The sequence below is a fragment of the Oryctolagus cuniculus genome, chromosome 9, assembly GCF_051225735.1.
Source record: "Oryctolagus cuniculus isolate XC-2025 breed Fujian yellow rabbit chromosome 9, ASM5122573v1, whole genome shotgun sequence".
Classification (NCBI taxonomy): Eukaryota; Metazoa; Chordata; class Mammalia; order Lagomorpha; family Leporidae; genus Oryctolagus; species Oryctolagus cuniculus.
This window is the reverse complement of record NC_142875.1, coordinates 90907293-90925117: the sequence shown is the minus strand read 5'-3', so window position 1 is coordinate 90925117 and position 17825 is coordinate 90907293. Positions and strand designations below refer to the sequence as shown.

General features: G+C 38.0%; 1 protein-coding gene across 5 annotated transcripts in view; it reads left to right on the top strand.

Moving 5' to 3' along the window:
* Positions 1 to 17825, top strand: part of PSPC1 (paraspeckle component 1) — a 135824-nt gene that overhangs the window by 46558 nt on the left and 71441 nt on the right. For all 5 annotated transcript variants that reach the window (XR_016213375.1, XR_016213374.1, XR_016213373.1 and 2 more), the window contains exon 6: positions 355 to 460. Coding sequence is in view for 1 of the 5 variants with exons in the window: in XM_008259953.5 (XP_008258175.1) it covers positions 355 to 460 (106 nt within the window). In the remaining 4 variants the exon portion in view is untranslated. The remainder of the gene's footprint in view (positions 1 to 354; positions 461 to 17825) is intronic.

Sequence of the window (17825 nt, the reverse complement as noted above, 5' to 3'; positions counted from 1 at the left end):
TGTGCTATTGTTAGGACAGTGATGAACTGCAGACTTCTTTTTTTATAGAAAGAGGGTTACATATTTGAACTTTTTTTTAATTTTTGGTTTCCTAAATATAAGGACATAAACTACCTAAGTTATATATTGTCACTTGGATTTTGGGTTTATAGTAGTTAGATTTTGGTTGGTTGAATTTATTAAAGCCTTAGAACAAAATAGAATAAAGTAAATTTAGGATGCCATAGCCAATTATTAGTCATTGATCTGGTGCATGTAATTTGTTTAAATGGTTTTATTTTATTTTATTTCATTTTATATGAAATTATGACTCACTTGTCATAGTGATGAGATTTTTGTTTAAAAAATTCTCAGGCATGAAGAAGAGCATCGTCGTCGTGAGGAAGAAATGATCCGACACAGAGAACAGGAGGAACTGAGACGACAGCAAGAGGGCTTTAAACCAAACTATATGGAAAATGTAAGTAAAATGCTAGTTAACTGAAATGATTTTATATTGTGAGGCATATGATGTTTATTTGTAATTCTTTATATTTTGTTTCATTTAATGTGCAACTTTTCTGATTTTGTTGTTTGTTAAACTAATGATTCTTAGCTTTTTACAGTTAGTAAATTAAAATTAGTTTCTAAAGGTAACCATGTCATAACATATTTTTTCATTATTGTATTTGAACTTTACAAAATGTTACTAAATGTTACTAAATTAGAAATATATACTCTATAAAGATTACAAAAGTCTTTTTCTTTGGCAGATTTCAGACACACAAAAGGAGACCAGTTTGTGCTTATCATATAACCATAACTGTTATAAAACACATGGCTGATCTTTTTCATCTTTAAGTATGCTCATTTTCTTTCTCAGATTATTTGGTATGAAATATTTGACTTGATATTATTTTATGCTTAAATATTTTCAGCATGTATTTCTAAAAGATGAAGACTCTTCCCCTCATTCTTTTGTCATATCTTAAAGCTTGTTGGTTCTCTAGTATTGTGTATTTAAAGCCCAGATTTACACATCATCTTTATTTATTTATTTTGCAGTTGATGTCTTTGTTGTCTGATAGGTCCGATTATTTAAGAACATAGTTTTCTCTCCCTCTTTCTGTTTCATTTCCCTTTATTTATTTGATTATTAAAACAGAACTTCATTATATAGAGTATCTGATCACATGCTGGGTTTTTTTAAAGATTCAGTTTCTTTATTTGAAAGGTTTGAGTTGGGGCCGGCACTGCAGCATTGCAGGTAGAGCCCCTGCCTGCAGTGCCAGCTTCCCATTTCGGTGCTGGTTCAAGTCTTGGCTGCTCTACTTCCAATCCTGTTCTCTGCTATGGCCTGGGAAAGCAGTGGAAGATGGCCCAAATCTTTGGGCCCCTGCACCCATAGTGGAAGACGCAGAGGAGGCTCCAGGCTCCTGGCTTTGGATCGGCACAGCTCCAGCCATTGTGGCCAATTGGGGAGTGAACCAGCGGATGGAAGACCTCTCTCTTTGCTTCTCCTTCTCTCTCTGTGTAACTCTTGACTTTCAAATAAATAAATAAATAAATAAATATTTTAAAAAGGTAAGAAAGGCTGAGTGACAGAGAGGGAAAATACAGAGTAAGAGAGGTCTTCTGTCCGCTGGTTCACTCCTCAAATGGCTACAGTGGCTGAGGCTGGGCCAGGCTGAAGTCAGGAGACAGGAGCCTCTTCTTGGTCTCACAGGTGGGTGCAGGGGCCCGCACACTTGAACCATCATCCATTGCCTTCCCAGGCTCACCAGCAGAGAGCCGGATCGGAAGTGGAACTTCCAGGACTGGAACTGGTGAGCTGCTGCCGCTGCAGGTGGTGGCCTAACCTGCTACAGTGTTGCCCCCTATTACTATCTTTTTAATTTGAGGGGCAGAGAGCAGACTCTCATTCACTGGTTTGCTCCTTAATGCTTGCAACGGCCATGGTTTGCTCCTTAATGCTTGCAACGGCCAAGGCCCAGGGCTCAGAAATGTGATCCAGATCTCCTATGCAGGTGGAAAGGATCCAGTTACTTGAGCCATCACCTCTGCCTTGCAGGGTTTGCCTTGTAAGGAAGCTGAATTCAAGAGCTGAAGCTGGGAATCAAACACAGGTACTCTGAGTAGGATGCAGATGGCCTTAATGCGGAGGCTAAATACCCACTCCCACACTGCAGTGATGTTTAACACTTTCCTTGAGCTTGCTGCAAACTGGTATTAGTTCAGAAGACATGATCTGACCTGCATTTTTATTTTTGGAGACAGGGTGGTGGAGCAAACAAGACTACCTCAGATGTTAAAAATCTAAAAAAATCTAGAAGTTCTTAATGATAACTAGCAGGACTGCATAGTTCACCTTCAAGAGTGGAATTTTAATCTTTGAAAAATATTTACTGTTACATTTTTCTGTGGTGTTGAAAGCCATGATGCTTTGATAAGAATTTCTTTAAACTTGTTTCTGCTTTTCTGAGGCTATAAGTATGAGTATTAATTCAAATCATAATTGCTTTTTTAATGTGAAATCCATTTCTTTATTTGAAAGGCAGAGTGCGAGATCTTCTATCCATTGGTTCATTTCACAGATAGCTGCAACAATCAGATCTTGACCAGGTCAAAGCCAGGAGCCAGGAACTCCATCCTGGACTCCCACATGAGTAGCAGGGGTCCCAGGCACATAAACAGTAAGCTGGATTAGAAGTATAGGAGCCAAGGCTTGAACTGGCACTCTGATACCGGATGCCAGCATTGCAAGTGGTGGATTAACCCATCATACACAACAGTGGCCACATATACTTTTTTTCTGGCCTTCTCTTTTGTTCCCTAGAACTTTTAAAACTTTTTTTAAATTAGAACACATATACACTAAATAAATTTTTTGTTTGTGTTTTTAAAGATTTATTTATTTTTTTCAAGAGGCAGAGTTACATATTCAGAGAGAGGGGGAGACAGAGAGAGAGGTCTTCCATCCACTGGATTCCTCCCCAAAATGACTATAACTGCTGGAGCTGGGCCGATCTCACACCAGGAGCCAGGAGCTTCTTCTAGGTCTCCCACATGGGTGCAGGACTTAGGCCATCTTCCAGTGCTTTCCCAGGTGCATTAGCAGAGAGCTGGATCAGAAGTGGAGCAACTGGTACTTAAACTGGCGCCCATATGGGATGCTGTCACTGCAGGCAGAGATTTAACCTACTGCTCCACAGTGCTGACCCCTAAATGAATCTTAACTTGTATAATGGAGAGAAATTTTTTTTTTTAATTAGTTATTTATTTAAAGGGTAGAGAGAGAAAAAGATCTCTTACCTACTGGTTTACTCCCCATATGGCTGCAGTGGTTGGGACTGAGACTGGCCCAGGCAGAAGCAGGAGCCTGGAATTCCATTCTGCTATCCCATATTGGTGGTAGCAGCCCAAGCACCTGGCCATCTTCTGTTGCTCTACCAGGTACATGAGCAGGGAGCTGAATCAGAAGTGGTACAGCTGGGATTTGAACCCAAGCTTGTATGAGCTGCCCATGTCTCAGGCAGAGGTTTAATCTGCTGTCATGCAACACTGGCTCCCATGGGGGGAAAGTTTTATGTATCAAGTAAATATACTTTCAAAGAAAATTATATAGCATCTAAATGAGTAAGTTCTTTTATTATAAGTCATCCTAAAAGTTTAATTCTATTTTAAAGTCCATCTCTAAATTAATTTAATTTAGAACTCCAGGTTTTTTTTTTCCCCCAGAATAATTTCTTCTGTTTTTTTAAAAAAAAATTTTTTTATTTGACAGATAGTTAGAGTTTTGACAGAGAGAGAGACAGAGAAAGGTCTTCCTTCTGTTGGTTCACTCCCCAAATGGCTGCCACAGCCGGAGCTACACCGATCCGAAGCCAGGAGCCAGGTGCTTCTTCCTGGTCTCCCATGCGGGTGCAGGGCCCAAGCACTTGGGACATCCTCCACTGCCTTCCCGGGCCACAGCAGAGCTGGACTGGAAGAGGAGCAACCGGCACTAGCACCCGGCGTCCATATGGGATGCCTGGGCTGCAGGCAGAGGATTAACTAAGTGAGCCATGGCACCGGCCCCCAGAATAATTTCTTGCATTATTTTATAGCAATTTTGTTTTCTTCCTTGATTATTTAACATTTGCAGACTGAATCATTTTGATTGTTTTGTTTGAACATAAATATGTTAAGTTTGTCAATGCAAGGCTCTTTTATGATGTTAAAAAAGACAGTGCAATTTAAAAATTTTCCAAATCCATTTTGAAACATAGTAACCAGTGTTTTTATCTTCAAATATAATCACAATTATAAGTCGTATGTGTTAATGTTTCTTAGGGAAACTTCCAGTAAGAATTAGGAAACTCCACTTGTTCCTCTTATTTAACTGAATACATCTACTAAGGTGCTTGTACATAGTGAGTTTGATGGAATTAATTTAGGCCTAGAGCCCCTCACCTCCACTCTGCATTTGTTACATCTGGAATGAATTCTACCAATTTATACTACTGTTATACGTGTAAATAATTATTGTACCACTAAACTTGAATAAGTTAGTTATAAACTCTTTGTTCTTTGAAATAATTCACAATTTTAAAAAACTTTAGCCAGTGTCTTTTATATCTCATGGTATTTAATGTAGATATAATTAATGTTGCATATAGTTTTACTTTCTGTTTTAATACTTGGGAACATTGTTATAATTTGAAATTGAATTGTTCCAAATTATTTTTATTTAAAAATATTTTGCATTTAAAATTCCATTTAATGGAAGGTAAAGTTTTACAAATAGCCACTGAACTTTGAGAATAGATAAATTAGACCTTTATGAGTAAAATACTTCATTGAGTATATTGACATTTGAAAAATAGATCATTTATTGTTTCAGAAGATTATATTCCTAGGAAAGTTTTTTGACAATATATTTAAATGTTAAATACTTTTTAAGTAGTTTCAAAATATGCATTACATACTTAGAGCATTGTAGTAAAATTAATTTGACTACAGCAGAAATTGGAGGTCCTGTAGCTGTTTTCATACTCCCACGTCACAGAGATAAGAATGAAGTTCATGTTCTTAAAGGATTACTTAAGACAAAATATTAGAGACTATTTGTGACTCACAATAACTTTAAATATTTGTTCTCTGGTATGCTATCTTTAAAAGTCTGTTGTTGAACCCTGGACTAGAATATTTAAGTACTTCTGAGTTTGGTTTTTTTTTGGATTATTTTATTTATTTGAAAGAGTTACAGAGAGAAGTAGAGCCAGAGAGAGAAAGAAGTTTTCTTTTTTTCTTTCTTTCTTTTTTTTGACAGGCAGAGTGGACAGTGAGAGAGAGAGACAGAGAGAAAGGTCTTCCTTTTCCTGTTGGTTCACCCACCAATGGCCACCATGGCCGGCACGCCGCGCTGATCCTAAGGCAGGAGCCAGGTGCTTTTCCTGGTTTCCCATGGGGTACAGGGCCCAAGTACTTGGGCCATCCTCCACTGCACTCTCTGGCCAGCAGAGAGCTGGCCTGGAAGAGGGGCAACTGGGACAGAATCCGGTGCCCCGACCAGGACTAGAACCCGGTGTGCCGGCGCCACAAGTTAGAGGATTAGCCTATTGAGCCACGGCGCCAGCCGAGAAAGAGGTTTTCCCTTCTGCTGGTTCACTCCCCAATGACCACAATGGCCAGAGCTGAGCTGAAGCCAGGAGCCATGAGCTTCTTCCTGGTCTCCCGTAGGATGCAGGGGCCCAAGGACTGCCATCTGCTGCTTTCCCAGGCTATAGCAGAGAGCTGGAATGGAAGTGGAACAGCTGGGACTTGAACCAGTGCCCAAATGGGATGGTGGTGCTACAGGCGGGGGCTTTTTTTTTTTTTTTTTTTTTTTTTGACAGGCAGAGTTAGGCAGTGAAGAGAGAGACAGAGCAAAAGGTCTTCCTTCTGCCGGTTCACCCCCTAAATGGCCGCTTTGGCCGGCACGCTGTGCCGATCTGAAGCCAGGAGCCAGGTGCTTCTCCTGGTCTCCCATGCGGGTGCAGGGCCCAAGCACTTGGCCCATCCTCCACTGCCTTCCCGGGCCACAGCAGAGAGCTGGACTGGAAGAGGAGCAACTGGGACAGAACCCGGCGTCCCAATTGGGACTAGAACCCGGGGTGCCGGTGCTTCAGGCAGAGGATTAGCCTATTGAGCCACCGCGCCAGCCAAGGGTGGGGCTTTAACTCGCTGTGCCACAGTGCCAGCCCCGTGGAATATTTATCACTTTTGACAAGTACTAATATTAGTGGCTTATAGGAATCAAAGTTAAGCTTTTAATTTTTTGAGGAGCAGTTGTATTTCAAATAGTGTGTTAGTTGAACAATGATAATTTGTGTAACAACAGAATTAAATAAACTTTCTTCTACTTTCAGATTTTTTGAGATTAGAGGTTATATAAATAACCATACATTTTTTCCTTTATCATTTTTGTGTCAGTTTTATTTGGTTCCCAGCCTCATAATACTTACTGTTAATCTAAACTAGTCAGCCACTGAAAAAAATGTTACCAAGGGCACTTTATAGATCTCAACTATTTTGTGTTAATGTGAAAATGTTAATTGGAAAATGTTGTGTTAATAGGAATACATTTGAGGGCGTTGTATTATTTACTTTGAAAACTGTCTTTTTAAAAAAATTAATTTGAATCCTTGTTTATTTTTGTTTTTAAGCTTTGGAATTAGGCCCTCTTATGTACTCTCTTTTTTCACTATTCAGGGAGGAATCAAATTCTAAGTGCACAGCTTGCCCAAGTAATAAATAGATTTTCTTGGTTAGTGTTACGATGCTACATCATTTTTTTGTCATCTTTCTATTAGAAAGACTAGAAATATTTTAGTAGAACTGAGAGTATAGGACTTTAAAATACAAAAAGAATAGCAATTTTCATATTTTATGTATTAAATTTTTATTTTTATTTATTTGAAAGAGTTACACAGAAAGTGAAGGGGAGGCAGAGAGAGAGGTGTCTTCCACCTGATGGTTAATTCCCCAATCCGTCGCAAGCTGCACTGATCTAAAGCCAGGAACCACGATGACAGGAGCTTCTTCCGTTTCTCCCACTTGGGTGCAGAGGCCCAAGGGCGTGGGCCGTCTTCCACTACTTTCCCATGCCATAATAGTGAGCTTGATTGGAAGTGGAGCAGCCTGACAGTCTGGGATGTAGGGAGGGTGAGAGAGTGAGAGAGAGAGGAATCAGGAGAGAGCAGCAACTAAATTTTTTAACATAATCAACTGTGAGGGAAAGCAGTAACCATATCTGGCCATATTTTTCTTTGTTAGCATTCAACTTGATAATTTTATGCCACACATGGGAATTTATTTTTCAGAGTCTAAAGGCTATGTACACACTTCATCAGTTTTAATTTGTCATTGTCTCGTACCTTATTTTTCTTTGATAATTGCTATTGTAATTGTACATTAAACATTTCTTATCTTACAGAATAATATAACTTTTTATACCTTAAGAATACATACACATTTATGTTGTGTTTTAATTATATTTTGATTTATATCTACCAATAGTGTAGAGTGTAGATTTGATTACTTTATAGTTAATGTTACTGAAATTTTCTGCTTATCGCAATTTTACAGCTTTTAGACATTTCACGAGTATTTATACCAGGAACAGTGAAAACTTTTTGAGGTTGTACTGTGATTATTTTCCTATTGAGTTATTCCACTTACTATAGATTATGTACAAGCACTTAATTAAATAGTGCAATATACTATCTTAATTTGTGGCACCAATTTGTGTTATACTAAATGAAAGATTTTGTTTCTTCTAGTCTTATTTCTTGGGAAAATATTAATATAAAAATAATCTGAATGTCAGTCTTTTCGTAGCTTTAGTAATTCTATTATAAACTACTTTCATTAGGTAAATTGCATCTAATCTTAAATTGTTAAGATTAGATGTTAGTTTCTAAACCTCAGAAGTTATTTTTTTCTTCCATGGTAAATATTATGGTCACCTTTTCAATAAAGAAAAGAATAGCCCTTTAGATCCATTTCAGATATACTGCATTAAATTAAATATATGTATATACCTGACTTGGTAGTGAAGAGTTTCTGGTCACGTATGATTTTTTTTTTAAAGATTTATTTATTCATTTAAAAGGTGGAGTTAGAGAGATTTTCCATCCTGTCCCCAAATTGCTGTGCCAGGCCAAAGCCAGGATCAGAGAGTTATATCAGTTGTGGAGCAGCCAGTACACAAACTGGCACACATATGGAATGTTGGTATTGTCGACTTTGGCGTAACCTGCTGTGCCACAACATTGGTCTTCCATATGATTCTTGAGAATAGTCTTGAATATTCCAACACATGTGCATAGTAATCTTGAAAATAAAAATAGATTATATCCTAAATCAAAAATTTTTATTCCTTTCTCAAAGGTGTTTCATTATAGCAACACAGGCATTATGAAATGGGTCATAAACATTAGGAAAAAATATACATAGTTATGCCTTTTCTAAGGGCAGTAATTTTCAAATAATGCATAATAAAAACTAGGGGCATTTTATGTTATTTATTTTTAAATTTTTAAAAATGTATTTGAAAGAGTATTGGGGAGAGAGGTAGAGATAGAGATTGGTCTTTGTGTGCTGTTTGCTCCCCAAATGACTGCAGATGCCTAGGGTGGGCAAGGCCAAAGCTGGGAGCCAACGACTCCATCCAGGTGTCCCATTTAGGTGGCCCGGCCCAAGTAGTTTTGTGATCATCTGCTGTCTTCCCACGCCCATTAGCAGGAATCTGGATTGAAAGTAGCTGAGACTTGAGCTGGCAGCCTGATATGGGGTACAGTGTTGAAAGTGATGGCTTAATCTACTGAACCACAACACTGGTCCCTCAAGGCGCTTTTTCAAAATGTTGTGAGTTTCTTGGTCTTACACCTAGAAATTGATTTTCCTTGTGTTCAGAGTAGATTCTTACGTGTTGTCCTTTGATTGTATATTTTGCTAAATGCAGTAATTACCAACCTTCCAGTACGTTTGTGGAACTTACAGGAAAGGGCCTGAGATCCAGTCCACTATATTTTTCTAAAATTAAAAAAATTTAACTTTATTATAGAGACATGTGTGTGCATACACACACACACACACGCTCGTACACTCAGAATGCTCAAATGCACTGCTTGTACTTCTCAAATGCCCGAAGTAACTCAGTCCAGAGCCAGGAGTTGGTAACTCAATCTAGGTCTCCCTTGTAGGCAGCAGGAACCTAATTACTTACTTTTACCATCATTGCAGTCTCCTGGGATCTGCATTAGCAGGAAACTAGAGCACATAGCTGGATCCAGGATTGAAAAACTACTGACCCTGTGTCGAAATGAGAATAATAGTCGTCCATGTTTTTAGGGGTCTTGGAAATATGAATAGAAGACAAGCTTGGTATGTTTCAGCATGTGGTGAAAGTCACACAGAACACAATTTTAATAGCACAGCACTAATAGGGCCCTGTGGAATTTGTGTATGGCAATTTTGATTTGGGCTTTCAGACTATATATTTGCAGGGGATATTGTGTCAAGTGGTAACATTAACTTTTGGTCTTTTAATTACTTCATTTAAACCAGAGGTGGATGGACTAGAGTAGTTCCGGCTCAATCTGAATATTGCTTGTTTTTGTAAATAAAATTTTATTGAAACACAGCTCTTTGTTTTTGCTAATGTATGGCTGATTTGTCCTACAGAGGCTAAATTGAATATTTGTGACAGAACTGTATGAAAACTGTATGATCAGCAAGCCTAGAGTATTTACTATGGGGCTCTTTACCCAGTATGTTTCCTCTAACTCCTGATTTGGAGTCAGTCTGAGACTTGGGGGTAGTCTGTAAACATTGGCTTGTTAACCAAACTCAGTGGTGTTTTTAAATTGTAATGCAAATTTATTAACTTATATGTTCTTTTCCAGTGTTTATAGAAGGCTTTCTGAGCACAGAACATCATATCCTAAATGCAAGGTTCCTGATGAAATCAAAATAGTGACCAGAAGTTTGATTGGTAGTTATGGTTATAAATCAGAGGAAAAGTTACGGGGAGAACTGGTAAAGAATTACTGCCTCACACTGATTTCTTGGAGTTGGCAATCTTTTTAGTTTTAGTCAACAGAAGTGTAAAGCATTATTTTTTCAATTGTTAACCCCTTTTTGATGTGCGTTGTCAAATTTGGCCTATTATTTAACCAGCTACTTCTTTATGTCATTCTATTTTTCTGCTTCCTGAATGGACATTGTTTTTTTAATTAATAATAATAGTTATTATTATTAATTGACACCTAATGTGTCATATTCAAAATTCCAAACAGAAATTCAGGTCAGTAGTGAAAAGTTCAGTAATTGGTGTGGGCAGGGAGAAATGACCTTATTGTCAGTGAATGAATGAATGCATAGTTATGATACAAATTTATTTCCTAAATGATTTGTGAGTTTTGAGAAAAATTACTGTTTGATAGTTTCCACATGGCTATTGCTTCTCTTTCTACAAGCCTCTAACAAGTAATTTGATTGTGTTGTACATATTTTTTTTTGAGGGAGGTAGGTGTGTGGGGGTGCTATGTAAATACTTGAGGCAAAATTCCAAACAGAAATTCGGGTCAGTAGTGAAAAGTTCAGTAATTGGTGTGGGCAGGGAGAAATGACCTTATTGTCAGTGAATGAATGAATGCGTAGTTTTGATACAAATTTATTTCCTAAATGATTTGTGAGTTTTGAGAAAAATTACTGTTTGATAATTTCCACATGGCTGTTGCTTCTCTTTCTACAAACCTTTAACAAGTAATTTGATTGTGTTGTACATTTTTTTTTTTTTTTGAGGGAGGTAGGTGTGTGGGGGTGCTATGTAAATACTTGAGGCATTCAAACAAGACATAATTTACAAAGGATTTTTATGACCTCTTCATAATCCTATGGCAGTAAAAAAATAAGTATTTGCTATAGGATTTGTTGTTAGATTTAGGTTTGGCCTGCTGGGCAGGTTTATCTGTTGCTGGTATAATGGTGCCCCAATCCCAGTGGTTTGGACATATTAGTAAAATCAGAAAAGGATAATTTTAGTATGGAAGTGATTTCCTATATAATGTTCTGGTTGTGACCAGATTTGGTTGCCAAATACATTGTCATTTATTTTTTCGCTAAAATAATTTAATTGGTTATTACAAATCAGTGACTTTTCTGAATGCTTAGATGATTTTCAGAACTTGACCTAGATTTTTTTCAATTTAAAGATATATTTATTTATTTGAAATGCAGAGTTTCAGAGAAAAGGAGGGGAAGAGAGCTGTCTTCCATTCATTGGTTCACCACCCACATATCCCCATTGGCCAGGATGGGGCCAGGCTAAAACCAGGAGCCTAGAACAAACTCCATCTGGGTGGTGGGTGGCAGGAGCCCAAGTACTGGGACTGTCTTCTGCTTTCTCAGATACATTAGTGGGAAGCTGGACTGCAAGTGAAGCAGCCAATATTTGAATTGGTGCTCTTTTGGGATACTGTTGTCTCAGGCTGCAGTTTAAATTGTTAATGCGCAATGCTGGCTGCCAGCTTACACTTTTGTAGTCCAGTAGAAACAAAGAGATTATATTGTTTACACATATACCTCGAAATAGTCTTTAGGATTTTAATGAATTGGGGTATTTGTGTTCAAAGTATTTGAGTCCCTTACACTCTACACATACTTTAGCAGAGGAAACTTTATTGGTACTTGGTTATTTCTATGTCATATTTGATGACTCTAGTATTTTATTGTCTTCTTTAGAATTTCAGAAATGTTCCTCATCTCTTTTGTCCCCTCTCTGTCCCCTTTGGAGAAAATCTATGCAGGAAGAGTTTATAGATTATCTTCTCTGAATCCTTGCTCCAGTTATGATCTTTTCTTTTTTGAATATAATTATTTTATTAAGTAGTTAACAAGTTACGCTCTAATTATTTTCTGACTTTCTTGTCTACTTAGGTTACTCTCTGAGGTTTTTGAGGTCTACAGCTTTATACTTATAATATTATAGTTACTTAGATGTAAAATGAGAGAAATAGTTTGTTTTTCAGATGCCAGTGCAACTCAGTTATATAGTATTCAGTGTACTTTATGGGCTGCCACACCTTGGTGTTTACTGAATACTGATATTTCAGATGTTAAATATGTCCTATTTTGGAAAACAAGTGGCATAGAGGTGCAACTACTGATTTATTTTTAAAGACTTCATAATGGAACACAAAATGAAGAATCAATCTTAAAAACCAAAGATTACTGTCAAATAACAATATTTTTGTGCTTGGTTTTCAGCACACCTAACTTTTCAGTATGCGGATCCTACTTGAATATTCCTTCAGAGTGTTAGTCTTACAGGAAGACTTGGAAGTTTCATTTTAGGAAGAAAAAAAGTTGCTCCTTTTTTCCTGTGTTCAAAACATAGTACTGAACGCCGTAGAGGATACAGAGGATGTTAGAGGATTTTAGATGTAGAGCATAGATAAAGAACATTAAGAGATAACAGATAAAATATTCTGAGAGTTTGGAGAAAGAAATTCTCTACTGAGGAGTGCCAAGTGTCCTATTGAATAATCCTGTCATTTTTGTGGAATCTATTTTGTTTTTGTTTTAAACTTATATTAGCTTATTACTCAGCTGTGTTATAGGTATAACATGTCTTTTCATTTGAAATGGTAAGTTCTGGTAATTTTTGGTTTAGAATGATAAAACCTTACTTTTAGCTAATGGGCTATCTTAGAGGAGAATCAAGATTGGCAAGTAGAGGTGATTAAAGTACACATGTTTTGAATTACCTAATGTGTTTGATATGATTAATAAGAATTTGGTTTAATTATTAGTTTGAATGAATAAAATGTCCTAGAAAAGCATACAAGCTTGTTAATTCTCTTTTGTCACTTGTTTCTTGTATTTTTGGAGCCATCCAATAGGAGTTGTTTATATGATGAATTTGTTAAAAGTTTTTTTTTTTTATTTATTTTTTTTTTTTAATTTTTTATTTTTTGACAGGCAGAGTGGACAGTGAGAGAGAGAGACAGAGAGAAAGGTCTTCCTTTGCCGTTGGTTCACCCTCCAATGGCCGCCGCGGCCGGCGCGCTGCGGCCGGCGCACCGCGCTGATCCGATGGCAGGAGCCAGGAGCCAGGTGCTTTTCCTGGTCTCCCATGGGGTGCAGGGCCCAAGCACCTGGGCCATCCTCCACTGCACTCCCGGGCCACAGCAGAGGGCTGGCCTGGAAGAGGGGCAACCGGGACAGAATCCGGCGCCCCGACCGGGACTAGAACCCGGTGTGCCGGCGCCGCTAGGCGGAGGATTAGCCTACTGAGCCGCGGCGCCGGCCTTTTTTTTTTTTTTTTTTTTTTTAAGGTCAGTGAGTACCTAATGTCTTCTGTACTCCATATTAGGGCATGACACTCTGTTGTATCACTTGAAATGTCAGAGTTTTATGTGTAAGCCAGAGAAATGAGAATATCAATATCCATGCTTAGTATTAGTGGTAGGGCATAGGAATTTGAGTTTTTAAGCATGCTCTACTGATGAAATGCATTTATTTTAGGCTGTTGCTAATTATTACAATTATAGATGTTCAAAGACTTTTTAAAATTTGAGATAATTGAAGGTATATGGATAACTTTTCTTCTTTATCTTGTTATCTTCTACTATACCGTATATCACATTGAAATCCTAGCTTTTCTGGTTATAAACTCAGACATATTTTGTATAAATTAACTTTTTTGTTTGATATTCCATTGCATTTTGTAAATTTGGATTTTAAACAATTGATATCGTTGTTACAGTAGCATCTTTTTAAATTTCAAGTTGCCTTTTTTTTTTTTTTTAAATTTGAGTGAGACAGATAGAGCTTCCATTTACTGGTTTACTCATCAAATACCTACAATGGCTAGGCCAGGGCTGGGGCCATAGCCAATACCTAGGAACTCAATCCAGGTCTCCCCTTTGGATGGTATGAACCCAGATACTTGAGCTGTCACTCCTGCTTCCCAGGGTCTGCATCAGTGGAAAGGTGGAATCAGGAGACGGAGCAAGGAGTTCAAACCAGATACTGTAATGTTGGACATGGGCATCCTATTTAACTGCTAGGCCGAACACCTATCCCTATAATTACAAAAATTTGAATAACTGATTTTTATTTTGGTACCACTTAAATGTTTTAAAAATTATTACTTATTGAATCGGTAGCTTTGAGTTAGCCATGTAGAAAAATTACATAATTTATCAAAATTTCAAAGCCTCTGGTAAACTGTTGATGATTATGTAATGGCTAATACCACAATTAGAAAAGCATATTTTCCTCTATGAAATATGTACTTAATTGAATATACATTGAACCTTATATGCTTTGTTTTCTTTATCTACTGCTTTCCACTGTTGATGGGACCAATTTGGAATTGCTTCTTGTGCAGTTTGTATTTGTTCTTTTGTTTCATCTTTCATACTTTCATGAAACTAGCTTGCTGTTATAAGTTGTTTGACTTTGATAAGGAAATATTTCATAAGAAAGAAATTTGGGTAACAAAATGGCAAATCGTTCAGTATTATGCGAACTTTTGTTAGATTCTTTTAATAGTATTGTTTTTCTTGTAGCTAATAAATACCATTGTTCATTTCTTTAGGAGCTTTATGTAAAAGATCTAAATTTGAAGAATAATTAAATAATGCCAATCAATTTTAGGTTTTCAAAACACTTTTTGATAGTGCTTTGCCATGAAGTTGGAAATGATAATTTTTTTAAAGCTTTATTTATTTGAAAGGCAGAGTTACAGAGGAGGGAGAGACAGAGATCTTTCATCTGATGATTCACTTCCCAAATGATTATAACGGCCAAGACTGTGCCAGGCCTGAAACCAGAAGCCCAGAACTCCATCTGGGTTTTCCACATGGCACTTGGACCATCTTCCATTGGTTTCCCAAGTGTAGTAGCAGGGAGCTAGATCAGAAGTGGAACAGTAAATTAGGACTCAGACTGGCACTCATAGGGAAGATGGCATTACAGATGGCAGCATAACCTGCTGTATCACAATGCCAGGCTCAAAAATGATAATCATTAAGAATGTCCTCTAGTATATACATTAAAAATAAAATTCTTAGCTTGTTTAAAAAATAAATTAAAAAGTATTTATTTGAAAGTCGTCATGTGTGGCTGACGCTGTGGCGCAGTGGGTTAACCCCCTGGCCTAAAGCATCAGCATCCCACATGGGCAGCATTCGGGTCCCGACTGCTCCACTTCCTATCCAGCTCTCTGCTATGGCCTGAGAAAGCAGTGAAGAATGGCCCAGGTCCTTGGGCCCCTGTCCCCACGTGGGGGACCTGGAGGAGGTGCTTGGCTCCTGTCTTCAGATTGGCACAGCTCCGGTCGTTGGGGCCACTTGGGGAGTGGGCCATCGGATGGAAGACCTCTCTCTCTCTTGATCTCTTTCTCTGTTTCGGTCTCTTCTCTCTCTGTGTAGCTCTGTCTTTCAAAGAAATAAATAATCTTTAAAAAAAAAAAAAAGAAAGTCATGTTAGAGGGAGAAACTGAGAAACATAAAACATTGATATAAAATATGTTGCCTTCTGTCTCTTCATGTATTATAGATTATATGTGGTAGCAATTAATTCAGTGTTACTCAAAGCCAGCCCATCTTTTAAAACAACCATTAATTATATCACTCTGTTGAATTTGATAATATGTCAGAATAAGCCGTTCATTCAGACCTTAAAAATACGTTAGTTGGATGAATTTGGTTTAAGAAGAACATGTCTTAAAAGTTAATGAACACACTGAGTCTTGCTATTTCTATTTGTTGCTTCTATTACAAATCACTATTAAATAAGGGACAACTTTTTTTTTTTTTTTAAAGATTTATTTATTTATTTGAAAGTAAGAGTTAAAAAGATAGAGAAGGAGAAGCAGAGACAGCGGTCTTTCATCTTCTGGTTCATTCCCCAGTTTGCTGCTACGGCTGGAAATGTGCCACTCCGAAGCCAGGAGCCAGGTACCTCCTCAGGGTCGCCTCTGCAGTTGCGGGGTCCCAAGGACTTGGGCCATCTTTTACTGCTTTCCCAGGCCATAGCAGAGAGCTGGATTGGAAGTGGAGCAGCCGGGACTTGAACCAGCGCCCATATAGAATGCCAGCACTGCAGGCAGTGGCTTTATCAGCTATGCCACAGTGCCGGCACCCCTTTTGCACTTTTTTTGATAGGCAGAGTGGACAGTGAGAGAGAGACAAAGGAAAGGTTTTCCTTTTCCGTTGGTTCACCCCCCTACGGCCTCTGTGGCCGGTGCACTGTGCTGATCCGAAGCCAGGAGCCAGGTGCTTCCTCCTGGTCTCCCATGCGGGTGCAGGGCCCACACACTTGGGCCATCCTCCACTGCTTTCCCGGGCCATAGCAGAGAGCTGGCCTGGAAGAGGAGCAACCAGGACAGAATCCGGCGCACCAACTGGGACTAGAACCCGGGGTGCTTGCGCTGCAGGTGGAGGATTAGCCTATTGAACTGCGGTGCCGGCCCCCCTTTTGCACTTCTTAAAGGCCCCAGACTGCCCTCACTGAGCAGGACCGTAGTTTTTTGAGGACGCTAGTCTGCTACCCTCCTTGTCCATCAGTTGATTGAATTTTGTGGGATACTGGCACTGCAGGCGGCAGCTTTACCTGCTTCGCCAGAGCACTGGCCCCGGGAACAACTTTTTAATTTCATTATTGAACTTTGCTGGAAAAACTAAACTATGGTTGATTTACTAAGTTTTTTCCAAAAAGTTTAATTTGTTTAAAAATAGTTTAGATTTACATGAAAGTTAAGAGAAGGTACAGAGATTTGCCTGTTTATCATTGTTTTCACATAGGCACAACTTTCCCCACTATTAAAATCATACTCTGGAGTGGCATATATTTGTTGACAATCAGTAAACCTACGTAGTACACAATAAGCTTCCTGTGTAGTCGTCTACATCCTGAAGCTTTTGACAATATTTTCACTCTTTGAAACATCTTTTTGTTTCTGCTTATTTTTCCTTCCCTCCGAACCCATGGAAACTATTGATTGTTTTCCTGTTTTCATAGTTTTACCTTTTCCAGAATGTCATACAGTTAGAATGGACACTGCATTTGTTTCACTTTGGCATCTTTTACTTAGTAATATGCATTTATTTTTCGTTCTTTCTTTTCATGGGTTGACAACTCATTTCTTTTTAGCTTTGAATAGTACCTGTTGTCTTGGATGTACTGTGGTTTATCTATTCTAGTAAAGGACATCTTGGTTCCTCCAAGTTTTAGCAGTTGTGAATAAAGCTGCTTTAAACATTTATGTGGAGGTTTCTGGATGGATAGAAATTTTCAACTCATTTTGGTAACAGCAAGGAACCTTATTGCTGGATCTTGTGGTAAGCGTGTGCTGAGTTTTATAAAGAACTGCCAAACTCTCTCCCAAAATGGCTGTACATTTGCATATCCTCTAGTGTTGAATGAGAGTCTCTGTTGCTCTACATCCTTATAAAGCATTTGGTGTAATCAGTGTTTGGATTTTGACTATTCTAACATGTGTGTAGTTCTGTATTGGTTTTTAAATTTGTAATTCCCTTTTCAATGTAATGATATTAATGTTTATTTTAACAGTTATAAAACTGAAGGAAGTTTTTCCCAGATATTTGTGTGAAGATATTTTGGAATTCATGTATTCAAACTGAGGGACAAACTCTAGGTTTTGCTAGAGTTTCTGCTTAATATATATAAAAGATTGTCTTTTATTTTTCCTTCCCTATTATCTTTTAGCATTTATTTATTTGTTTTTGTTTTTGTTTTTTTTTTTGACAGGCAGAGTGGACAGTGAGAGAGAGAGACAGAGAAAGGTC